The following is a 26,565-nucleotide window of genomic DNA, read 5'->3' as shown; positions in this document are numbered from 1 at the left end:
TCTTTGGGGGAAAAAAAGAGGGGGAAAAATACCCCAGCAGTTTGGCTCCCTGAATTACAACCTGATGCTGTGGAATTAGTGTTGGCTCAGAGCGCACATCTTCGGATACCCATTGTCTCTCCTGCTCCCTTGCATGAACTTATATCCTTGGGCAGTTTTTCATCCACCACCCTCTTTTGCTTCTAATCTTAGCAAGTAAAGTCTCCCCTTAATGAAACAGCATTTCATGAGACTTGCTGGGAGCATAGGTCTGTTCCAGACCTATCATATGTTAGCTAAAGCAGATATAAGTGACGTGTTTTTGGCATTCATCCTTGTGGGTTGGAGAGAGAAGACAGAATTTTATCCTTTTAGGTGTCATCTGACTGGGCAAATGGGTTCTTTCCCTCTGCTGCCTACCATGTAAAAAACTGAGGGTGTTACCTCTAGAAGGTATCTTCTAGGTATCAAAATAGTTCAGATAAGTCAAATTTCTCAGTAAAAGATGACAAAACTATGGCTTAGGTGGTTAATTTTACATGTCAATTTGTCTGGGCCACAATGCCCAGTTATTTGGTCAAATATTATTCTGGATATTTCTGTGATGGTGTTTTTGTGTTTTTTTAAATTTTTATTTTTATTTATTTATTTATTTATGTTTTTGGCTGCATTGGGTCTTTGTTGCTGCACGTGGGCTTTCTCTATTTGCAGCAAGCGAGGGCTACTCTTTGTTGCGGTGCACGGGCTTCTCATTGCGGTGGCTTCTCTTGTTGCGGAGCATGGGCTCTAGGTGCACGGGCTCAGTAGCTGTGGTGCACGGGCTTAGTTGCTCCACGGCATGTGGGATCTTCCCAGACCAGGGCTCGAACCCATGTCCCCTGTATTAGCAGGCATACTCTCAACCACTGTGCTACCAGGGAAGCCCAGGTTACTTTTGAACTGCAATCCCCACACTTGTAAAATGACATTAAAAACCACTCTTTCTGTGGGTTCTTAGAATTAATTAAGCAGGTTATGTGTGTAAAGTATCCTGGCACTTGAATGAGTTGTCAGAACCAAGGGCTGCTGGAGACGATGCTGATGCCCTAGGTAATCTCCCCTTCTACTGGGCGGCAAGTAAACACAGGCACAGTAGTCAGTGCTCTGGAAGAAGTGAGTTCTGGTGCTGCAGAGCACAGAATCTTTTTTTTTTTTAATTTAATTTTTATTTTATATTAGAGTATACTTGATTTACAATATTGTGTTAGTTTTAGGTGTACAGCAAAGTTATTCAGTTATACATATATCCATTCTTTTTCAGATTCTTTTCCCATGCAGGTTATTGCAGGATATGGAGTAGAGTTCCCTGTGCTATGCATTAGGTCCTTGTTGATTACCTATTTTATATATAGTCGTGTGTATATGTTAATCCCAAACTCCTAATTTATCCTTCCCCCCCACCTTCCCCTTTGCAGAGCACAGAATCTTGGAAGGGAGAGTTCAGGCTTCTTGGAGGAGGTGCCATCCTTTCTAAGGATATGTAGAAGCTCCTGGGGTGGCAGGAGGGAGCAGTGTGTGTCAAAGTTTGAGAAATATAAGAAAATATGGCAAAACTAAGGTACACGAGTGGAACTCCGGTTTTGGGAAAGAAATGAGAGTTGATACTGGAAACCTACTGGGGCCAAACAGAAAAGGGCCTTCTTTGTCCTGTCAGAAGTTCGGATGTTTATCCTGAAGGCTGTGGGAAATGCTAAACAACAGTGAGATGGACTTCTGGTTTAGAGACTCACTCGGACCTCCATGTGGAAAGCACTTGATTGGGTGCAAGGTGAATTGTAATCTAAGGGTCCCACTTAAGTTGTAAAAGGTTGGACTGGATTTCGGAGATCCAAGAGGGAATGGGTGGGGCCTGGTGACCAGTTAGAAAAGGGAGGGCAGCAAGCGTGGGTGACATTTTACAGCTGCATCTTTTTGGGAGATACAGAGCACAGTAGGAAGGGATTGGGGCTGGGGAGAGGATCTTACTTCATCTTCAGTGCTTTTGAGGGGCCTGGTAGACAGGTCTGGGCCCAAGGTACAGATCTGGGCTTTTTGGGAGGACAGGTGTTTGACGGCATGAGAGAGACTTAGGTTACCCACAAGAAGATCCAAAGAGTCATAGGTGTGAGAGCTTTTTCAGTGGGTATATTGAGGATGCTTATAAGCTGAAAGAAAGTAGCCAGCAGAGGAAGGGTGTGAAGATCTAGGAGAGGAAATGATTGCTCATTTGTTTTCAAAAAGCTGAATACTTATTGTGTGCCTGGCCCTTTTCTAGGATCTGGGGTTCACACCGTGTGTTATCTCTTCTGCAAGGACAGTTCAACTCATCCCCTGGTGAAGAGAAGTCAGATTATTCTTTGCATCCCATTCAGGTGTAGGAACTGTTCTGTATCTCTGAAGGGACTTTACTTAACCAGAGTAATAAGTTAGAAATCAAAAGAAATTTGAGCTGGAAGGGACCTTAAAGGCCAGTGTACTTAATGTTGCCTAATATTTTACCTTGATTGTAAGAAAAATTTATTGCAGAGCCCATTCTCTTCAGAGTTCCTTCACTGAACTTTCTTTATGTTTTTCATCCAGTGGGTCTAGCTTGTAGATTTTGGCCTCCTCGTAAATTTGCTTCTTCATCCACATTACATTTTGCCCGGACTATGGCAGAAGCTCCTGGGTGGTTTCGCGGCCCCTGGACTCAGTTCCTCTAAGTTCATCTGCCTACTCAGGTTGAGTGATCTTCTAACATGAAAAGATATGCCTAAAATAATGCTGCTAATGACTTGCCCACACAGACTTAGTGCGTACTAGCCGCCCAGCGTGTGCTCTACCCAGAGGCGTGTAGTCTGAACTGTGCTCGGCCAAGCCTCCTGGGGCTCTTTGGCCCTGAGGAAGGGGAGCTTTTTGTGATCACTCCCTTTATCTAATCGGTCCTTCAGCAGCGGGGCACCTTTTTCTAATCAGCGGAGGCACCCTTACTCAGCCAGTGGTAGCCCCAGTCCTCATCACCTGTGGGATACAAGCCATGCTCTCTCCCAGGCTTGCTTCGGCCAACATCTCTACTTTCTGTCCCTTCTCACACTTGGACCCCTGGCCTTCAGTCATCCCCACCTGCAGTATTTACAGTGCCCAGCAGGTGTCAGGCTTGAGTGTTTTTGCACAGATGCTCCCTCTGCAGTTACTGCACCTCCTCCTCCACCTCTGCATAGCCTCAGCTTTCTCGATTGTACTTCAGGGTTATCATGAAACGGTCACTTAGATATAACTTTTTGCCTCCATAGGAACCTCTGTGCATAAAGGTTATGGTTCTTTATCTCATGTGATTGAAATTTTGAGTTTATACATGTCCCTCCTTAATGAGGCTTTAAGGGCAGGGGTCGTTTCTAATCCTTAGCACAGAGCAGATGCTTTTTTTTCTTTTTAGATGCTTTTTAATGATGATAAAATGTACGGTTTAAATCACTCATTTTACAATAATTTTGCTTTAGGTTGTGACAGAAATAAAGTTTCCAGAAGTTGTGTTCCTGCAATAAGAAATAAAGATGTGACCTTCCAGTTGTGTAAAGCTCATGAATGCTGTGTAAGTGTGTCGGGTGCAATAAGGAACCTGGAGCTAAATGGGCTAGTTCTGAGAGAGAGAGACTTAACTACGTTAACAAAGGTAAGCCTTCATTGTGTCCTGCCAACATTTGATAGTTGCTTTTGGGGCAAACTAAACGGGTAAAATTTTAAACTGTTCCTCCCCATTAAAGGGATTGAATAAATCGGCCACTTTGGTGCACCTGTGTCTTGCGAATTGTCCAATTGGAGATGGAGGTTTAGAAAGTGAGTTTCAGTCTTGTTTAAGTCTCTTCCCATCAGACTGGTCTCGTGATTTCCTACACACCATGTTACTTCCTGTCTACCTTTTCTTGGTGGTGTTCATGCCTGGATTGTCTCCTGTACCTGCTCAAACCTTGGTCCATTCTCATTTGTACCATGGAAGTTTGTCATGCTGGATGCTGTCAGAACTAATTTTACTTAAGTTTGTGTTAAGCCGCAAAGCACACATTTTGTATATTTTCTGTTTTTTGCCTTTGTTTATATTTTTATGGTTTCTCTTCAAGAAATATTATGAGAAGGGAAATAGCAAGATGTAAAGAGCAAAAAAGTCATCATTCTCTTTAAATTGTTAGAACATGTATCTGCAGTCATAATTATAATGCACTGTGGTATGTGTTAAAATAGGAAATATATGTAATGTCCCGTAGGAGCAGCAAAGTCAGTGGTGTTAGTGGGGGTGTGTCATGGAAGTAATCACAAAGCAGGTGACTGTTGGTTGGGGTCCTGAAACATTAGTGTGTGTTCCCTGTGTCCAGTAGTGGTCTGGAGGGGTCAGGAAGCCTGCCTTTCTGTTTGAGGGAACAGAGGGTTTGAGGTCCTCTCTCTTCTATTGCTCCAGTATGCTGCATAGCAGCTAATAAAATACTGGGTTTATAGTTGACATTTAAATCGCTGATTGATCATCAAGATTGGGATGTATCATTGGAAATGAAAATAGGAAGAGTCTTATGCTTTTTCGGTTTTTCTTTTTTTTCCTATGTCTCAGAAGGCTCTTTGACGGGAGACTTTTTATTCTCCCATACAATTCCATGAATACTTTTACCCTGGCACTTATTTTAACGGCATTTTCAATTGATAAATGTCTTTGAAACACATATTGTAAACTATTTGAGGGTAACGACCATGGCCATTGGTGGCACATCTTAAATGTGCATCGTGTTAATTTTTGAGTGTCATGTGGTCTACCATCAGTGCTTCCCGCTTTCACCCAGTTTTCTTCCTCATTTCCTTCTCCAAATTTGTCTCATTTTTCTACTTTCCCTTTGGTTCTCTATTCTTGCTTTCTCTTTCCCATTGCATCTGTCATTCTTCTTCTCCTTCTCCTTCTGACTTCATTATGGCCAACCGAAGCCTTTTCTAGTATGTTCTCTATCTTCCATGCCTGTTTATTGCCATCCACAAACTCTTACAGAATATTCTTGGTTGACTCCCTTACTTCCTAGCATACCCATGTACTTCATGATCACTTTAGAACATTGAAAAGGGTTGGAATTTTTAAAAATAGGTAATTCTAATCAGTTTTCTTTCACCTCTGGTATAAGACCCTTCTTCCTCAATCTGACCATTCTCAAATCTAGAAGTACTCCAGCTCATTGGTCCTCCTTACCCCCATGTTTAGGCCAAAGAACTTGTGAAACCTTAGCCCTGTTTAATACTTGAATTTATCAAAACATAAGAGAGCTAATTCTGCCTAAGGGCACCAAAGAAGAATAAAGATGCCACAGATAATCATTTGGTCCAGATTTATAATGGACTCTAAGTGCCTAGTTGAGTGCTAACCATTAACTCACTTGAACAACAGGGAGTTCATGACAGAAACGAACATGTTAATTGTATAGACACTTCACCATTCCTCAGTGTAGCTGATAAACTGCATCCAGTTAGCTTAAATAACATGAATGATGAATTTCCCTGTGTATATAAATTGGGAGTTTGTAAAGTTATCTTTTTCCCTTTGTACAACTACTGACTACCACCTCGCTTGGTCACGGCAATAGAAAACGATGACTAAGAAACACATTGTCTCAATATCAGTGGACATAATGTCCTAGTATTCTACAAAAATCTCTAAATTCTTAATCTAAAAGCTATATCTGCCAATATCTTATATCCTTATCCTTTGTTAATATAAATATCCAATCTATGAACGTCTCAGTTTCCTTACTTAGAATATGAGGTGGATAGATTTGCTAATATCTAGGGACCTTTCCAATTTTAATATGCCCTGGTTATAAGGGCTGAGCCAAATACAGTGGCTCCTTAATCATTAACCTCGCTCACGATGAAAGTTATCAGCAAGATCTACATGTAACAGATCAAATATTCATATCCATATATACTGTAGCACATTGACTTGTACAGAACTCAAAGTAACACAACATAGTTACATTCATAGACTTAAGGTCACTGTGGTATACTTTACAATTTTTCTTTTCCCTAGGAAGGAAATGTAGATCCCTGGGAAGCGATTTCTTTCTCTGCCTTTTAGTAATGTAAGCCTTTTATTATCTCTTGGATCCTAAAAATGGGTAGGGTTTCGGCAGGTGGAGCTTAGGAGAGACCCATCAGGTGGCAGGGACAACATGAGAAAGGGCAGAAGGAAGAATGGATTTTGAGAAGGACCTGATATCTTACATGATGAGAGCAGCGTTTCACAATCTCTGTCCTGCAGAACACTGGTTTTAGAGGATGTTGATGTAGTTACAAGACAGAAGCATTTGGGAAGAGCCGTACTCCACATCCCGACATGAAATTCAAGTTTCACTTTGTTACATTACATACTCTGAAAAGTTTTGGAGGAAGAAATTGATTTCATTTTTTTAATTCAGTCTTACAGTTACTTGAGAAACCTATATTCAGCTGATGGGACTGTATTTTGTGAAAGGCCAATCGGAGAAATGCTGAGATGGAGCTTAAGATATTTCTGTGTTGGGACAGGCATGTGATTATTTTTCTTATAATTCTTTACTGTTTGTCCTAACAATTGTTACTTTGCAGGATTTTTTTTTTTTTTTACATCTTTATTGGAGTATAATTGCTTTACAGTGTTGTGTTAGTTTCTGCTGTATAACAAAGTGTATCGGCTGTATGTATACATATATCCCCAGGTTTCAGTTTTAAGCCTTCTGTGTTTACCTGAGTCAGTGGGCCTCTTAGAAAGCTCAACAATTCTGGGGTCTTCATCTCTTATGTAGTTTCCAGAAGCTCCTGGCACTTACCAGTATTTCCTCTTGATTCTTTTCCTCTGACTTCAAACTTCTTACGATTATGAGCTGATTGTTTTCTCAGCCTCTAGTGTCAAAACCAGCTACCTCGCTCATCTTCATTGTCTCAGTTACAAGGTGCAATATTTCCCACGTTTATGTGTGTCAAAATATAAGTCAGGGATTGATACATAGCATATGCTTAATAACAATTGTATTTCCTTTTTTTCTCTGTTCAAAGGTGTCCAAACACTGGCCAAGTTCTTAAATTGAAAGTAGAGTGATCTAATTTATTCAGCTCATCCAACCATCAATATTGAATATTTGTCTTTTTTCTTCCACATATTTCTTGTATTCCAGTCGTGACATTCTAGAGCACAGTGAGCACATGTATAACTTATTACTGCATTACTACCTTGGCTATTCCTTGACCAAAATTGACTTCATACAGCTGACAGCCTAATTAACCTACTAGAGTTTTTTTTTAATGTATGCATACAAACAATCAACACCAGTTGCATTGCTAATAACTGAATTTTTACATCTCTGTGCACCCATGTATCCAACACCAGGTCAGGATATTATAAAATATTTGTAACACCCTACAAGGTTCTCTGTTACTTCTTTCTGTTCCATACTCCCCCAGGGCAACACCCAAGCTGACCTCTATCACCATATATGACATACATGGAATCACACAGTGTGTATTCTTTGGTATCTGGCCTTTGGTTACATATCATTATATCAGTAGTTTATTCTTTTATTGTGTTTTCTTGATTTTTTAAACCTAGACATTCATACAGTGTCAAAGTACCACTGATTTCTTAATATTATTATGCTGACCTCCATCTTCAGAGGCTTTCCACAGTCTTCCATCTGTCTTTCCACCTACTTTCTCTTCCGTCTAATGATGTTTCATTTAACCAACCTCAGTCAGCCTTTCCCCCATATTCCCCAACACGTAGCACTCCTGTGTTCAGCCAGTTTTGTTCCCTAGTCCATAAACCCTTTGTGCCATTGCTGACACTGTGCCTGTTCCCTGCCCGGAAGGCCTGTTCCCTACCCTCTATATACTTGATCAAGACTCTGTTTAAATGCTGCCTGTTCTAAGAAGTCTTCTCAGAAGAAGCCAGTGCTTTTTGGAATCCTTCTTTAATGAAATCCCATAGCAAGTGTAATCTGTCCTCCCTGATCTGGTAATGAATTATCCATTGTTCCTATCATATAGTGTTTGTTTTTCTTATGTGCTGTTATTATTTATTGAAGCAGATTATAGTGACTTGAACCAGGAACTGGGTCATTTTCCTCTTCATTTTAGTGCAAGTTTCTGTGATATGAAGTTAAACTCCTTTTCCCTCACTTCCCATTCACCCTCAGCACTTGTTAAACACAAAGTACAAGTGAAACTTACTGGTTAACAGGTTTTTGTGGTCCTTGGTTCTGGTCCCTAGGTCTAAGCTGCACTTCTGTAGTGCTAATTTGACTGATTTCTTATTGTCACATAACTCAGGAATTAACTAAATCATTACAAATTTAGATACATATAAGATATTATAAGAAAACCAGTGGATGTCACAAGTTTAGGCCTGGGGGAGAGTGTTGTATGAGTCCTAGTTTGGTGGGGCTCACACTGCATGATCGCACCTTCCAGTATTCCATTGTAAGTAAGAAAGAGGTATGCAAATATATGCTTAACATTTAACAGTGTTGATAAAAAGGAGAGGAGAGAAAGGGATGACAGGTACTTTGAGGGCTTTTTGGAATTCATGAACAATTATGATTGGATGGGGAAAAAGAAAAACCGAGGGCTCACCTCCCGCAAGTGAGCTCAGGAAAGAGAGAAGGGCTCATCTGGTATGCAGGTAGAGAGGTCTGACCTACAGAATCTTAGAAAACGTCAACAATCTGAGCAGTGATGGCAAGAGGCAAACTAAAGGGCTAACGAAAGTCTGCAAAAGTCTCACACAAAGAGCTTTGGCATGGTGTTCATCATCTAGCTAATCCTAACGTGCAGACATTTATGAGAGTAAAGTCAGGTCTTTGCCAGAGTGGGTTCCTTATTTGGGCAACTGGGTCAAATGAAGAAAGGCAAATGTAGGCTGCCAGAGTAAATAAGGAGAGGAAAAACAAAACGAACGAGACCTATCAATCATCATTGGTTTCCCTCCAATATTCTTAGTCTCCACCTTATCTCCATCTTACTGGTAACACAGGAACTAGACTGAACAATCAGGTAAAAGGTCTCTACAGAAACTGAGGTAATATAGAAAATAAGAAAATAAAACCTGAAATTGTAGATTTTCTTCCTAGGGGTAATTGAGATGATAGTTGAATAATAACATAAGATCAGGTGAAGTCTAAAGACATTTTAGAAAAGCTGGATAAAGTAAGAAAACATCTGTTCGCTGGCATCTGAATGTTAGAGAGACACCAAGACATGTGGGCCAAGTTCTGGAGAGAAGGGAAACACAGACGCAAGCTTGACATTTGGTGCAGCTTTTCTCCTTGGGGCATTTGCTGATTCAAATCTTACAGCCTAGGAGCTGAAAAGCCAAGGAGTTCAAAAGACTCTAACCACAGAAGCCAAACGGCAAGAGCTCAAGCTAAAGGCAACAACTAATGGAATGACAAGCTAAGTGTATCTTTAGTCTCACAGGGCTGCGGAAACCATTACTTTTAAAGCCTAACAAATACATGGGTAGTTGGGAATAGGGAGAATCCAAACGCTCATATGGTAATCCCAAAGGGCAACACCCGTAGAGGAAGGACAAGACAGAAATAGAGCAACCTGCACACAGACTGAAAAACAGCTTTGAATGAGCTCAAACTGAGAATGGACTAAGGTTTCCAGTCCTACAGTAACTGTCTGCCATGGGCAAAAGGAAATCTTTTCAAGAGAACGATAACAACATCCAGAATGTGGAGGTATCTTTATAGTTTCCTAAAATAAGTTAAGCCCAATTTTAATATAAAAAATAATTGGACATACCAGGAAAAAGACTAAATGATGAAAAGCTCAAAAAAACCCCCAAAAAAACAGAACAAGAAAGAAAGAAGACAATATAAATAGACACAGGAGGACAAGAGTTACCAGGCATTGGTTAAAAAAAAACAAAACAACTATGATTAAACAAAGAAAATAGACACATGGCAAATAAGCATATGAAAAGATGCTACACATTCCATGTCATCAGGGAATTTTAAATTAGAACAATAATGAGATACCACTACACACCTATTCAAATGGCTAAAATCCAAATACTGAAATACCAAAGTTGTTGACGATGCAGAACAACTGGAATTCTCATTTGTTGCTAGCAGGATACTTGGCAGTTTCTTACAGAACTAAACATACTTTTACCATACAGTGATCTAGTAATCATGCTCTTTGGTATTTACCCATAGGAACTGAAAAGTTATGTCCACATAAAAACCTGCACACGGATGTTTATAACAGTTTCTTTCATAATTGCCAAAACTTGAAATCAACCAAGATGTTTTTCAATAGGTGAATGGATAAGCAAGCTATTGTATATCCGTACAAAGGAATAGCATTCAGCAATAAAAAGAAAAGGCTATGAAGCCATGAAAAGACATGGAAGAAGCTTACATGCATATTGCTAAGTGAAAAAAAGCCAATCTGCAAAGGCTACATGCATATTATATGATTGCAGCTATTTGAAATTTAGGAAAAGGCAAAGTGTGGAGACAATCAAAAGATCAGTGGTTGCCAGAGGTTGTGGGGAGGGAGAAAAGGATGGGTGAAGCCCGGAATTGTAAAGGCAGAGAAACTCCTGTGTATGGTTCTGTAATGGTGGATACAGGTTATTGCACATTTGTCAAAAATCATATAATGTACAAAACAAAGAGTGAAGTGTAAAGTAAAGCATGGACATTAGTTAGTAATAATGTATCAATATTGGTTCATTAACTATAACAAATATATTATGCTAATGTAAGATGTTAATAATAGGGGAAACTGGGTTGAGAGGTAAGGAAGTATGAGAACTCTGTCCTTTCTGCTTAATTTTTCTGTAAGCCAGAAACAACTCCAAAATAGTCTATATTAATTTAAAAAACAAATGTAGACCTGCATACAAAACTTGCACGTAAATCCAACCACAGCAGCATTATTCATAAGAGCCCCAAAGAGGAAATAACCCAAATGGCCATTTACTGTGAATGATCAATGAAACACAGTAATAACCACACCATGGAATATTATTCAGCCATAAAAAGAAATCAAGTACTGATACATGCTACAACATAGATGAACCTTGAAAACATGCTAAGTAATTGTATGATTCCATTTGTATGCAATGTCCAGACTAGGCAAATCTGTAGAGACAAAGTATATTAGTGGCTGCCTAGGGTTCGGAGAAGTGGGGGAGTGAGTGACTTATAGTAGATTATTTTTTTGGGGGGGGGGTGTGGATGAAAGTTTTACAATTGATTGTGGTGGTAGATGCATAACACATTAAATTGTACACTTTAAATAATATGGAAAGTAAATTATATCTCAATGAAACTATTATTTAAAATTATGATTTTACAGAAATTCAGTCCTTAACTATTATCTATCTATCTATCTATCTATCTATCTATCTATCTATCTATCTATCTATCTATCTATCTGTCTATCCATCTATCTATCTATCTATCCATCTATCTATCTCTCTCTCTGTCTGTCTATCTATCTGTCTGTCTATCTATCTATCTATCTATGTGTCTATCTATCTCTCTATCTCTCTGTCTATCTCTATCTATCTATGTCTCTATCTGTCTATCTCTCTATCTCTCTCTCTCTTCTCTATCTGTCTATCTATCTGCCTATCTCTCTCTCTCTCTCTCTCTCTCTATCTCCCTATCTGTCTCTATCTATCTGTCTCTCTGTTTATCTATCTCTCTATGTATCTATCTATCTATCTGTCTGTCTATATATCTCTATCTCTCTATCATCTATCTGTCTATCTATCATCTCTCTATCTATGTATCTATCTATCTATGTATCTATCTATCTATATCTACCTGTCTACCCATCTATCCTTATGTATAGAACAGTAACAATGGCTTATAAGTCACTTCCCTACATTATTTTATCCTTCCAAAACTCTTGAGAGGTCAATAGGCCATAGGAAAAGCACTGAGTTCACTGGAACACTTGAAGGTTGAATTAACTGTTTGTGATCACTCAATCAGTAAATGGTGATGCAGGGAATTCCACACACATCTTCTCTGTCCTCCTTTCCTCCTTCCCTCCCTCCTACTTGCTGACTCTATTCCAGCCACATTATTTACTAATTCTTCCCTGAGGACACTGGCATCCTTCCTCTGGGCCTTGCAGAGGTTATTCCCATGATCTGGAATGCTTTTCCCTCAGACGTCTGACTCATCTGCCTCCCTCTAGACTGTTCAAATTCCACCTTCCCAGTAAAACTTATCCTGTCTACCGTTTAAGTTGAAAGGCTTGCTCCTCTCTGCCCACAATCTCACCTCACCATATACTGCTTAATCTCCATAGCATTTATTCCTGGCGAACCTACCAGAGAATGTACATGGGTTTCTGTTCTCCCCTCCAACTGGAAGATAGGCTGCACAGACTCAGGAATTTTGCCATTATTAAACCTAGTGGAGGCCCAGCAGAACTCTAGGGTCAGCCAGAACTGGGCACAATTATAACTCTCGTGATTTGATATTTTAGTGGGTTAGCTCAGAGCCAAGCCAGTTATTAAAGAGGATCTTTTCTGCTGTTTTAAGCAGCATGGTACATTTGAGGTCAACTTAAATTTTCAGTAATTACAGAGCAGGTATGAACTCTTCCTTTGTTTCTCCAGACACATGAACCTGGATGCCAAATCCATCCTCTCTGGGCGTAGTGGGAATGTATGAAGATGACTGGCCTAAGTCTCAATTGAATAAAAAGATGCCCCAAAAGACATTTCAGCATTTTCAAAAAGTTCAGTCATAAAGTGTGGTTCCTTATCACACATCAGGGATTATCTAGCCTCCAGTGTGGTTTTTGTTTTTTGCAGTAAAAATGTGTCATTTTATATTTTAAATTTGCATTATGAAAATAAGTCTGTACACGAAGTAATACATATCTAATGAATATGAATCATGTAAATTTGGTCATGGTATTTAAAGTTGGCTTTGGCTTTGAAGTATTTTTAAATTCATAGAAAATATTGAACTTCTAATAAAATAAATAAAACATTGTAATAATTGATATTAATAATCAACTTCAAAATTTCTTTGTCTGCATTTTCTGTTCAATTTTAAAAGAGAAGTCACTTTCAGTAGTGTTCCAAAGTGAGTGATTGCACCTTCTATGATGTGAAAAAAGATCCGATTGCCATTAGCTGTTCTTAAGTGCTGAACATAACTGAGAGAAATTGTAACAAGACACTCTCTGTCACTGGCAGGAAATCCATCTCCGTCCTTTGCGGGGGCAGTCCCGAGCTCATGTTTTAACGGACGCGAATGCCAACCGTGGTTCTCACGTGACTTTCTGAAGAGTCCCTGCAGCAGGCCCAGGTACCTTGAGTGGACTAAGTCTCACTTTATGGCAGTGGCATCAGATGGTGGCTACAGAAGGTTGCCGACGTCCCTGTGTGCTCTGACAGGCTCTGCAGACCGGGGGACGAAAGGACCAAGGAACTCTGACCGCCCTCGGGAATCCCAAGTGACTGGAGGGACACCGCGTCAGGGCCCCAGGCAGTGTCGCCCACTGTTCCGGAGGCGGGCGGAGGCTCCGCAGCCTCATTTCGTCCCGTCCCTTCCAGTATTTAAAATTATTGTCAAGATGCTGGGTTAACTCAGGCAGGTCTCCAAAGGCGTCCCAAGCAGCAAACATGTCTGTGATGAAATAGTCAATGAAAGAGATTTGGGATTTGGGGATGCTGCAGGTATTTCTGTCAAAAACTGCCATCACCACAGGCAAGTCCTGTCGCTTCTCTTCATCAGTCTGAGAAAAACATTCTTCTGAGATACGTGCGGCCCACTCAATGCACTGCTCCAGGGGTCGGCAGGGATTGGACACATCAGCACACTTAATCAGTCAGGGTGAGTCACCCCAACTCTCCCTCCTCTGGACCTTAGTTCCTCCTGATTGTCACTCGTTACACTGAAAACAGATTTCAGGAGTCAGCACGTGCAGCCATAATGTGTGCCTAATTCCACATCCCAGTCACTGGGACACAAAATTTTGGTGTCTTAAATCTGGCTCCCACATCACCACTCACATATGTCAGTTCTTCCTCTACAGCTGAGTCAGTGAGTAAAGACACATAAAAGTAGATTAATACGAACAAGGTTTTATTGACATATATATATGTACATAAAGCTGGGAAAGAGAAAGGCCCATTGAGGCAAATGCATAGGGGGAGAGGAAACATCTGAAAACAGCAGTGGGCATCCTGCCAGTTCCAAGTCTAGGGAAAACTTGGGTCCGCCAAGTTAACAGTCAAGCCAGGGATGGCACAGTGGATGATACAGCCAGCTGTCTTCCATTCTCCTAACTGGAGCTTCTCAAGTCTGGTGTAGTTCTGAAGTGGGCTCATATGCTCCTCACCCTCCAGCACACACACACACACACACACATGCGCACACACACACACACACACACACTCTTGCACACCCCTGAGGTGTGGTCCTCCGGCTTGCTGTAGGAAGAGAGGAGGTTAAGTTTCACTTCAAGGGGCTGAGCCGCTTTCCAGTGAGGCAAAGTCCATTCATGGTTACACACAGTTTGCAGAATAAGATCTGCTCTTCATTTGTTGAGTTTCTTCATAGAAGAAAGGAATTCGCTGGTGGCTCCTATGAAGCCCTGGGCAGGTTATGCGGCTGCCAGACTCCTATGAGCACAGGCACAGCTGCCCTGACCAGGGGCCTGCAAACACAATGCTGGCTCGTCTAAGTCAGAGGGGTGTCCTGACTCGGGGACCCCAGTGTTCTTCCTGAGAGTGGAGCTTCCTCTCTAAGTATGGATGCTGCTATCCCCCATGGTACCACCTGGGTTTTGACCAGGGGGGGCCTCAGGTGCTTTGTATGAATGTGGCACCAGAAGTGTATCCAGTCACAGCAGGTGTGGTGCTGTCCCCCATGCCCCCCCCCCCGGTTCTCTGCACAGATGGGTTCCAAGTCTGATGGCAGTTATTGACACAGGGCCTCCCAGCACCGGTGAGATGTTGTGCCCTCCATCCGCACCACCTGTGTGTTGGCCAGGTGGGTCCCAGTTGTAAGCGGGAATAGCAGGTCCTCCAATCATGGGCATGATGTTGTTCCCTCCTAGACGACCACCACCTAGATTGTGGGCAGGTGGGCCCCTTGTGCTTGGCAATAAGGTAGAAGTAGAAGTGTGTTGAAACCCACGGGTGATGACCACACTTGCAACTGCAACAGATGTGGTGTGCTCTGTTAGAAGGTGGAAACTGACATGTCCCGTGACAGATTTCTTCTCCTTGGTGATGGAACTTTTACGTGTAGATTTTCTCCGTCCAGATGGGCCCTGTGTGCAGTGACGGAAAGTGGGAACCCTAGGGCCTCCCATCGTGGGGATGGTGTTGTCCCCTGCCATCGCTGTATCACCTGTATTCAGCCCAGGTAGGCCCCAGGTATTTGGATTTAAGGTGGAATCAGGTATGTTCCCAAATGCTGGGATAGTGCCTGCCCCTCCTACTGCAGCAGCCTTGCCGTGGTCAGGTAGATGGCAGGTTGTCTGGCCCGACGTAGGAAGAGAAGCGGTGCTGGGTGCCCCACTTAGTCCTGCCCCAAAGTTAAGTGGTCTGGATGCCTGTGAGTGAGTGAGGCCTGGGGCTGGCACACCGACCCCAAGGCTCCCACCGGCCGTAGGGGCTGCAGGTCCCATGAACAGTGGGCCCGGTGTGGTATCGGCAAAGAGCGAGCTACTGTCCCCAGTACTGGGCATCCTGGTGGCAAGTCCGAAGCCAGTAGCAATGGACACAGCCCTGGGGAGAATGCCTGGCTTGTCGCCAAAGGCCGGCTGCGTGTTGCTGGTGGTGGCGAATAGGGAAGCTGGCGAAGCTGCCGGCATGATGCTGACTCGCGGTGGCTAGGCTGCAGGGGCGACTAGGACTTTATCTTGTGCTGAAGCTGCTGGGTTTCCCAATAGAAAATTATCGTTAGGCCTCTGCCCATCGTTGGCCCCCAATGTGGCCTGAGACAGGAGACCTGGGTCCAAGGAAGCTTGAAGTGTTGGTCTATCTGTTGGCCGGCGTTGCAGGTAAATGAGTCGAGGCATGGGCTGAGGCATTGCTACCACTGGGTGGTGTGTTCCCAGAACTAGGAACAGCCCTGTGAAATGTTTATTGGTTCTGCCTGGAGACAGGGGCAGACTGGAAAATGAAAGCCTGGGAAGGAGGTGTGGTGTCCATAGGTACAGTGTCAGAGCTGCTGCCTGCTGAAGCATTGGTGACAGCCGAAGCTGTAAATGAGGGGCTGGGGAAAACAGGAGCCGAATGGTAAATGACAGCCTGGGAAGGAGGTGTGGTGTCCATAGGTACAGTGTCAGAGCTGCTGCCTGCTGAAGCATTGGTGACGGCCGAAGCCGTAACTGGGGGGCTGGGGAAAACAGGAGCCGAATGGTAAATGACAGCCTGGGAAGGAGGTGTGGTGTCCATAGGTACAGTGTCAGAGCTGCTGCCTGCTGAAGCATTGGTGACAGCCAAAGCCGTAACTGGGGGGCTGGGGAAAGCAGGAGCCGAATGGAAAATGACAGCCTGGGAAGGAGGTGTGGTGTCCATAGGTACAGTGTCAGAGCTGCTGCCTGCTGAAGCATTGGTGACGGCCGAAGCTGTAAATGGAGGGCTGGGGAAAACAGGACCTGAAGCCATAAATGGGGGGCTGGGGAAAACAGGAGCTGAAGCCGTAAATGGGGGTCTGGGGAAAACAGGAGCCGAAGCTGTAAATGGGGGGCTGGGGAAAACAGGACCTGAAGCCATAAATGGGGGGCTGGGAAAAACAGGAGCTGAAGCCGTAAATGGGCGGCTGGAGAAAACAGGAGCACCAGGGAGAGAGGCCCTCTGCTGCCCATCAGAGGTCCCAAATATGGGCTGAGGGTTGGTTTGGGGGCCAAAGGGAGGGTTAAAAATTGGGGTGGCGCAGGGGACCATCGGCACAGGTGGGGTGATGGACACTGGTACCCCTGCAGGATGCCTCTGCTCCACCCTGAAACCTGGGGGAGACCTAAAAATGACAGCTTGGGAAGGGGCAGCAGTGTCCATGTAGACGCTAAGCTGCAAGGTCACACTTCCAGATGCCGTGACCATGCTGGTGGAAGGGATTGCCACAGAAGTCATCGGCTGCCCAGTTACAATAGGGGGATCGATGGTAGGGGCTGGAAGAGGGGTAGGTGAGTTTAAAGGAGGGGTAGGATCTACACAGATGGGTGTTGGGGGTTCTTTTTCATGGGACGGTGTCTGGACCTTCCTTATATTCTTGGGGATCTTTTTCCAGCGACACTGAATGTTCTTCTCCAAGGTGCCTGGGTTTTTGGCAGCAGCTAAGCACGGAAGCTTAGGAGGAGGGGGCAGCTCACCTCGATCCCATGTCAATGCCTCGTTCCCCGACGGGGGCGACCTCAGCCTTGGCAGCGGCAGAAAAAGCGGCAGGGGAATCTTCCGCTTCCAGGGCCTACTGCTGGTAGATAGCAGGGAAGAGGAGCTTCTTGTTGGGATGCGTGAAGACTCTTCACGCTGCAGCTCCTTCCCAGACGTCAGTGAACCTGGTGATTTGGGCCGGTGGTCTTCACCCAGCACTTTTTTTGTTGGCTTCTCCAGCAGCAGGGAGCAGCATGTGGTTGGGGCGGAGGACACCACGGCATGGGATGGGGCCTTCACCTCCCTCTTCTCACCTCCTTCCCAGGCTGTCATTTTCCATTCTGCCCCTGATTTCCCCAGCCCCCGTCTCCTCAGTGGGAGGTGACTGGATGGTACCGGCTTCCTGAGGTTGACTCCCTGCTCAGGGCAGAAGGCAGGCGCTGGAGCAGCAGGGTGGTCCCGGTCAGATGTGGCAGCCTCCCAGGAGGGCAAAACCAGCGGGTGACAGCCCACCAGGGCCCCACGGCGGGGCGGGCGGCGGGGCCGGCGGCGGTGGCGGAGCCAGGTACGAAATTTGCATAGTACATTGCCCATGTAGGACCGGTTGTGCGCCAAGCGATCCGAGAACAGAGTGAAACTGGGAGAGCTTCTCCTTAGCTTCATCTCCTCTCAAGGTCTAGCACGCACTGGACACTGGATGGCTCAGCCTGGCGCTTGTGACATGGCCATTGTACCCGTCACAGAGAAAGGGCGGGCGGGGGGTGGGGGGCGCATGCAAGCCCAGCCCGTGGAGAAACCCCGGCCCAAGGGCAAAGGGCGGGGCCCCAGAGCCCGACCCCTTCTGGACTTTCTAGTGGCTGGGACTTCTCGCTGTGGGTGGCAGGTGTTTGGCACCGGATGGGCCACCATGCGGAGACTGTTGGGGACTGTGGGAACCTTCTCCTCCAGAGCTCACCCTGCCTGGGCACCGGCTCTGCAGGCCCCTCAGCCCTGCGTATGTATCGACTAGCCCTTCCCCCCCAAGGGGCCCAGGGGTCAGAGCCTGTTCAGAGCTGAGTGCAGGAGGCACCCAGAGCTTGCCAGGCTGTGGCCAGCCTCCTCCAGGGACCTCCCCCGCTTCTCTGCGAGGCCTGATGACGGGAGCACCTTCTCCAGGGCTGCTCAGCTGCCAGCATCAGCATGAGCCAGGTGGCGAAGGTTTCTGAGCAGGGGATGCAGAGCCCTGACCCGACTGGGTGCTGCACCCCACCATGTCCCTTCCTGGCAGATAGGTTCTTTCTTCACTTCCTTTTCAAAATTTGGTAAAACAACATTTAAACCTTCGACTGTTCTTCAGATTATACAGATGGTAGTGGCTTAGCTAGGATTCGAAGCAAGCCTGTGTGATTCCAGAGCTCGTGCTCTGGACTGTGGCGCCTCCTTATCATATATGCTTCATGTGTTACTTTTTTTTTTTTTCTTGTCGTCCTTATGGTACTTAGCCCTAAGTGTCATACGTGTGATGAACACGTACGCTGCCCTGTAGGAGGTCTTCTTTTGTTCAACGCATGAATTGTTCATCCACCACACGGGGTTCTAGTCTCAGAAGATACAGGTCAGGGAGCACCAGCTGTCAGCATAGCAGCGTCCCACATTTCTAATTGAGGCTTGCAGCCCAGATTTTCCCTCTGGTCTAGTTTGAAGGATCCAGATATGTAAAGATTATATTCTAGACAGATCATGGGCTATCCGGAAAGAAATTCACCAGTAAATTATTCCAGTTTCTCTGGCCTTCCTGGAGTATATCCAGTAAGGCATCTCATTCATGTCTGGCAAGCAAATCTATCATTTATTGCAACTTCATCGTGGAGTGATGTATTGGTTTAAAGTACGATCAATGATCAATTTGGTCATTGTGAGTATGCCAGCTGGGTCCACTGTTTACTACACATATGTAACTCTAGCGATTCTTATGCCCAAGAGAGGAGACATACTCTTGGGTGTCTAGGGCAAGGGAAACATGTGTTGTTATTCAGGAGCTGGAAGCTTCAGCATGACAGGAAAGAATTGAAAAATCCTGGTCTACACATGACTTTACCTTGTTTGAAACTTGTTTCTTTGGCTTGCTTCATTGGAGTGTTTTCTCTCTCCTGGGGCTGACATTGTGTGTTATGTATCACGCATGTGACATGTAGAAGTTTCAGAACCCAGAGTCATATAGATCAGTAAAAATGTATTTATATATTTTAGTTTAAAATCTATTGAAAATAACACTGGGCATAATTCATATATTCCAAAATTAGTTTGACCCTCTGCCCATGAGATTCTTTTTATGATATGTGACAGCTAATTTGGACTTCCATCCCCAATAAACTGAGGTTTGAGGACACAAAAGGTTTTGCTCAGACCTAAATTCTGTCTGAAAAAAAGGGCTAAATATTATAAGCCCTTTCTAACCTCTCCAGGAGCAGAAATGATTTACAGCTGTGGCATTGAACCATAATTCCTTGATCTCATTTGAGAAGAGTTCAGTAAGAAACAATGTCTTGGTTTTTGTTTGTTTTGTTTGTTCCCTGTTTTCTTGTCTTGCTTACCAACAATCCATTGTAATTCATGAGTTAGTATGGCAGCAGGCTGAGTGTTCCCTGGAGCTCATTAAATGAACTTTTGTTCCTAAGATGATGTTTGTCTCCTTGTTTTCAGCCCCTCTTCTTTCCTCTGCCCTTTACTCTAACCAGAGCTCAGCAAAAGCTGACTGGCTTTGTGCAGACCCTACTTACGGTAGTCTTTTCTTAATTATTTTATTCATGGCTCCTCCATTTCATTGTTTGCCCTATCAAAATGTGTTGAAATCTTTCTGTGGTTGATGACTTCCACAATGTCTTGGCTTTTATTGGTTGCTTAATTTTGGTATTTCTACAGTTTTATTTAAATATGGTTTCAGGAGGAACAGAAAGTAAATGTTTCCTAGTCGGCCATCTTGAGCTGAAAATCCCTGTTGATTTTAGCATCCAGTGTTCCCATGGGAAAACACCCAACCCTGGCATTAATAGATGTAACACTCAAGATTTCAGCTTTTCTTGAGCAATCACTAAGGATTTAATATGTGGTCATTTCTAATGGGAAAATAATAACTATCTCATGGAGTTGATTTGAGGATTAAATTAGATAATGAACATGAAAATGCTTTGTAAGGTTTAAAAATCTATAAAAATGTTTTGTGTTATTATTTGATTGTTTATGTTCTGTTCTGTTCATTCCACAGAATCATCTTGAGAACACATACTGTTTTTTATGTACCTGGTATATATCTCAATTAGTTTGAAGAATTTCCCAGATACCTGTTAATATGTAGTTCTCCAATTCCAATCTTGCCACATCCTGTACCAGTGACACAGCACAGAGGAATTTTATTTCTCTTTCTTTCTCTGGGTTGTTCAGAACCGAACGAAAGAACAATGGAATGGCATCAAAGAAATCAGGGATCTTGACCCAGATTTACCATAAAATAATTGTGTCCTCTTGGGAAAATTATACTTATTCTAGGCCCCTTTCCTTTTCTTTAATTTGACAGAGCTGCACTAGATGACCCCAAATAACATTGCACTCTTTCAGTCGTAGCTTAGATGTGATTGGTTTTCTGAAACAAATGAAGACAATGACACATGAAGCTGTGCAACATCTCTGTAACTATGTTTTCTTAGAGTTGCCTCCATTTTACAGATGATAAGATGACTGAGCACAGAAGTAGATGTTTGGAACCAGAGGTTCCCAAGTAAATGGAGCTAAACCACAAGTTTCCTTCTTTCCTGACGCTCACTTAGCCAAAACATAGGCTGCTGAATATTAAGCCGTAAAGCATATTATCAGCATAGTTTAAAAGAAGCTGTTCTTCTAGGATTTCCAATTAATAGCAGGAGGTTTTGAAATCCTTAAAAGATTATCTAATTTTGTGAGATTTACAGCTCTATTTTCCTGTCAAGCAAGTTGTATTAGTGCCAGACAATCATCTGAGCTTCTGGATGCTTCTCTGAACCTCTTGAATTTTTCCTCTTGCTATCTGAAATTCATGCCAGATAAGCCTTTTTGTAGAGAGTATGTGGAGACTTGTCTATTTTCATCTAAGAAAGCGATGCAGTGAGTCAGGATGGGGGTTAAGCCCTCATTCTCAGAGTGGTATTGAGCTCCTGGTGAAATATAATCATCATTTCCTCAGAATAGAAAAGCAGTTATCTCAAGTTTTTAATGCCATTAACTATTTATACATTTATGTATAATACATATATTTATTGTACCTACGAGGTGTGTTCTCTTCGGGAAGTACAAAGCTATTTGAGACATAGGTTGTTCATTTTTTTGTTTTCCCACAAATACTGTGACCCTTTGAGCAGGAAGGTCTATATTTTACTAACATCTAGAACAAGCAGCTAACACGGTATCTAAGATGTAGTCAATAAATATGGAATAGATAAATAACACATTTTAAAGGAAGGGCCAGGACATGAACAAATAGAAAATGTTCATGTTCAGTCACAAAGCCACAACAGACATAAAAATGATACAGACAACAAGTGCTACGGTCATTCAAAGAAGGCATAGAATAGATACAACGAGGATCTCCTCTATGGCACAGGGAACTATACTCAATATTTTGTAATAACTTCTAAGGGAAAAGAATCTGAAAACGGAATCACTGTGCTGTACACCTGAAACTGACACGACATTGTAAATCAACTATACTTCAATTAAAAAAGAAACAGACAACGACAACAACAAAAAACCAAAGAGGTCGTAGAAGTTCTTATGAGATTCCATAAGAGAAGAGAAGCCAAATGAGGACAGGAGAGAAGGCTTTTGAATCAGTTCAGAGGAGAAGTCACAGAGGAACTAGTCTTTGACCTGAACTTGAGATTAAGATTAAGATGAATTAATCTTAATTAATTAAGATTGCAACACAGGGATATTACAGATGAAGGTAATCACATAAACTTACTATACTGAAACTTGCAGAGGTTATGAGTGTTGTTCAAGATCCCAACGCAAGTGCATTGTGGAATCAGAATTTTAAGTGAGGCCTAATGAACTAAAAACAAACACAAAAACAAGCCCTTCCTGTGATAACCACGTTGCCTTCGAAGTCGTTTTTTTTGGTTGGTTGGTAGAAACTGGTTCCAGGGTTTTGCACAACTGTACAGTGTTTCTTGCAGGAATGACTAGTTCTGTCCCCCCGCGGCCCCCTACCCCCGAGTTGATCCTCAAAGTTTCCTTTAGAATGGACTTGCTAAAACGCAGACATGTAAGTATTCATGACGCCTGTGTCCAATCATTTCTCCTGCCATTGCCTACTTCACTTCTGGATTATATGAACAATTCACTGTCTTCATTTATGCTTTTCTCTCCTCCAAGAATTCCTTTCTCCCTATGGGGCACCTGGGAAACCCACTTCATTTTTCAAAACTCAATTTACATATTATGTCTTTTGTGCACTCTTCTTTTTAGTGTTGTGATCACACGCTCCTTTTTGCTACCCTTGCACTTCTGCATGCCTGATTGTTGCACTCGCTACACTGTATTGTGACTGTATTTTTTACATATCTCTGTGTTCTCCTGGGCAACATTCCTTGGGGCCAGGGACTACCGTTTTTCACCTATTGATGCTGCCTTAGCATGTTACTTGTTGTGAAGTAGTTAGTTATAAAAATGAGATTTGAGTAAATTAAAAATTGTTATGTACATATTACTTATTATCACTTTACAGGTATAACAGGAAAAAATATTAATGTTGGTGCTGAAAGTTCACTTCTAGGAAACGGTGGTGGTACTTGACTCTACTTATAATATTTTTCCCACTATTTTATATCTTTCTACCTGATAGCTCTTCTTTATTTCCATGTATGTTTCTTTATTGCTAAACCAAGAAAAACAGGTATGAGGGTAGGGCTAGCCCATACTTGGCTGGAATAGTAAAGAAATTGTGTGGGGTTTTGGTGAGAAAATCCTGAAGCATACAGGTGTGCATCTTCCCTTTGAGGCATGTGGAGGGGTCTGCTTCTAAAGAGTTTTATTAGCAACTAATCAAGATGCTTTTGCACAAGTCTCCTGATTAGCTGTTGGTATACTAAGAGTGAATCAGAGTTAGCGTAGTTTCTGATTTCTTTTACATTGTCAATGTGGATGATCATTTTTACTGCTGGGGGTGTGGTGGTGGGGAGTGAGGGAATGTTCCTTTCCTGCTCCTGATGTCTCAGTCCCGTCAAGAGAGCTCTTAGGGTCATTTCAGCCCTGCTTCTTTACTGACTCTGCCCCAGGGTGATCAAGTGACTTATTTGGAAGCTTGAAAAGAATTAAGTGAGCATGCTTGCCTTGACTAATTCTGTTCTCTCCCTTGAGAGTGTGAGTGAGTGTCTTCTGTTTCTCTCATTCTGTGTATTAGGAGTTAGTAAATCTGCCCAATTCTGGGGTTCTGTTATGTGATCATTGCGTTCAAACTGGATTCTCAAGCCAGGGTTATCAACAGTAACAGGAATATTCGGCCCTCCATCTTTTCTCTTTTCTCTTATTTCCTAATTTATTCCAAACCAAATGGGATTAAGGCATTGTACTTGCTGGAAGGTAATGAAAAGACCCTAACATTTGGTGCATTACCTGGGAACACTGAGAGATAAAAAGAAAGGAGCAGACATTTTGGAGAGGAAAATGTCCATGTGGAAAATATTTTGGTACTGCCAAGGAAGGTAGTCTACTGCCTTGGTCTTTAATGTATGGTGGGAAGTTGAGACCTTTGACTGTTTGAAAATATTTAGTTTTGTGCAGTAAACTGCTGAAGCCTAGAAAAGGTTTAATGCATGCTGTATAAGTGTCCTCCGTGCTTGCTGGGAGACTAATAAACTTGGAGGCTTAACACAATAGAAATTTACTATCTCACAGTTGTAGAGGCCAGAAGTGTGATATCAAGGTGTCAGCAAGGCTGCTCTCCCTACAGATGCTCTAGGGGAGATTCTATCCCTGCCTCTTTCAGCTTCTGGTGGTTGCCAGCTTCCTTGGCTTGAGGCCACATCACTCAGTTTTTGTCTCTGTCTTCACATCACCCCCTTTCTGTGTCTGTATCTTCTCTTTTGTCTGTCTCAAATGTCCCTCTGCCCTTCTTGTATAATAAGGACAATTGTCATTCTATTTAGGACCCATCCAGATAATATAGGATGGAAATCCCATCTCAAGATCCTTAATGACATTTGCAAAACCTTTTTTTTCAAACGAGGTAACAGTCAAGGATTAGGACATGGATATATCCTTTTGGGGGCCACCATCCAACCCACTATACCAGCCGTAAGATACTTTGATTTTGGCTGATGGCTGCAGCTTATGGCGTGGGAGAGTGGCCTTTTCTTTAGAGCCACTTAAGTAAAAGTCTGACATAAAGAAAAGGGGCGTTAGGGAGTTGCAGGTGACTGAGCAATACCTGGAGCGGAATGAATAAGGCACCTGGAGGGTCTTTAGTATACAGAGACCTTTACCTGGCACTTGACTTGAGAGTGTGCAGGAGTTTACAGGGCAGGAAAGTCTCAGGCAGCCGTCCACCTTGCCTTACTCTTCAGGTACAGTTTTTCCCAAGCAGGCTTGACCGAGACAAAGACTCAATTGTAAGGAAAACCTGTTTTGTAGAACTTGTCGGCATTGACACATATGGTCTACCGTAGGCTCAAGTGACTCCCTTTACATGTGGACCCAAGCTGACACTGGATTTGTCAATTATGTTGGAGAAAGAAATGTTCTCTTAAAGCCCTTTGGTCTACGCAGTTCCATAGCAGGAGGCAGTGAAAATGGCCATGGCGGCATAGGACTGTCAAATCTACGCATCAGAATTGGAGGTGTAATGTCACTCGACAGAAGCCATAATCAGTTCAGTACTGCAGTGTGAACCACAAGGTCATCAATGAGGAAGGATAACTCAAGAGTCCACGTGTGACAGATGCTCAGGGCTGTGCACTGCACATGGCAAATTCATAGTGACAAATCAACGTGAGGCTAAAAGATTCCTCCTGGTTCGAAGTTGGCAGGTCAGAAATTTCAAATAAATGGCATAGACTAATGGACATCTTAGTGAGGCTAAAACGAAAGAGACTTTATCTTTCTCTCAAATGCCATTGAGTTTCTGCTCTGTACTTTGGTCAAATTCTGTACTGGATTCTGGGAACAAAAATGTGCCTAGTTTCACTCTTCGAGGAGTGGGGGATTGGCTTGCTTTTGAGATTGTTTTTAAGTTTTGGGGATAGTGCTGTAAAATCAAATTGTATCTTAGTAACTCTTTAGACTCTTTAAAAGCATGGTTCGGGCTTCCCTGGTGGCACAGTGGTTGAGAATCTGCCTGCCAAAACAGGGGACACGGGTTCGAGCCCTGGTCTGGGAAGATCCCACATGCCACGGAGCAACTGGGCCCGTGAGCCACAACTACTGAGCCTGCGCGTCTGGAGCCTGTGCTCTGCAACAAGAGAGGCCGTGATAGTGAGAGGCCCGTGCACTGCGATGAAGAGTGGCCCCTGCTCGCCGCAACTAGAGAAAGCCCTCGCACAGAAACAAAGACCCAACTCAGCCAAAAATAAATAAATAAATAAATAAATTTATTAAAAAAAAAAAAAAAAAAAGCATGGTTCATGAGAGACTTGATAAACTGATAAAACAGCCAAGGCCCTAAGAGACCCACACCCGTGTCAGTGACAGAAGTCCAAGCTACAGATACTGAAGGAGCCCTCAGTCCCATTCAGGCAATTAAAGCCCTGTCACTGAGAATGAACCAAATGTACATTTGGGAGGATTGTTTATGGACATTTAGGACTTTGGATTTTTAACCCACAGTAACAAGGACACTTGATTTCAAAATTGGGCTTTAATACTTTGGAACCTTAATTCATAAGAGCGTTTAATGTGTGCCCTTTTAATTTCTCTGTGAAGAATTTGATACCGGCAAAGGTGTACTTTCAAATTTGCAACATTTCTTTGATTTCTGAATTGTATTACTGGATGCTTTTATGTATTTAACCTTAGTGTGTCCTTTAACCTCATCAGCTTTCTGTGGTTAGCTGTGCTGTGGATGGCTGGTCGAACAAAAAGTTGTTTCTGATCATTGGATATGAGTAGCCCTGGAGTTAATTTAAATTAATGCAATTTCTCACCCATATCAGAGACTTCTGGGATGAAACTCGAAGTCGTCCACCAGCAGTTCCCGGAGGCCACTCAAA

At 43.1% G+C, this 26,565-nt stretch overlaps 1 protein-coding gene across 1 annotated transcript in view; it reads right to left on the bottom strand.

Moving 5' to 3' along the window:
- The window catches only part of LOC309636473 (thimet oligopeptidase-like), a gene marked incomplete at its 5' end in the record, with an annotated part of 37,861 nt that extends 22,015 nt beyond the window's left edge, over nt 1-15,846 (bottom strand). The window contains 1 exon segment of the mRNA XM_082409612.1: nt 15,636-15,846. Coding sequence (XP_082265738.1) covers nt 15,636-15,846 — 211 coding nt within the window.
- Nucleotides 15,847-26,565: the final 10,719 nt, after the last annotated feature.

Source organism: Balaenoptera physalus, assembly GCF_965194825.1.
Source record: "Balaenoptera physalus genome assembly, chromosome: 10".
Taxonomy (NCBI): domain Eukaryota; kingdom Metazoa; phylum Chordata; class Mammalia; order Artiodactyla; family Balaenopteridae; genus Balaenoptera; species Balaenoptera physalus.
Note: the sequence above shows the minus strand (reverse complement) of the source record. Positions and strands in the feature narration are given on the sequence as shown.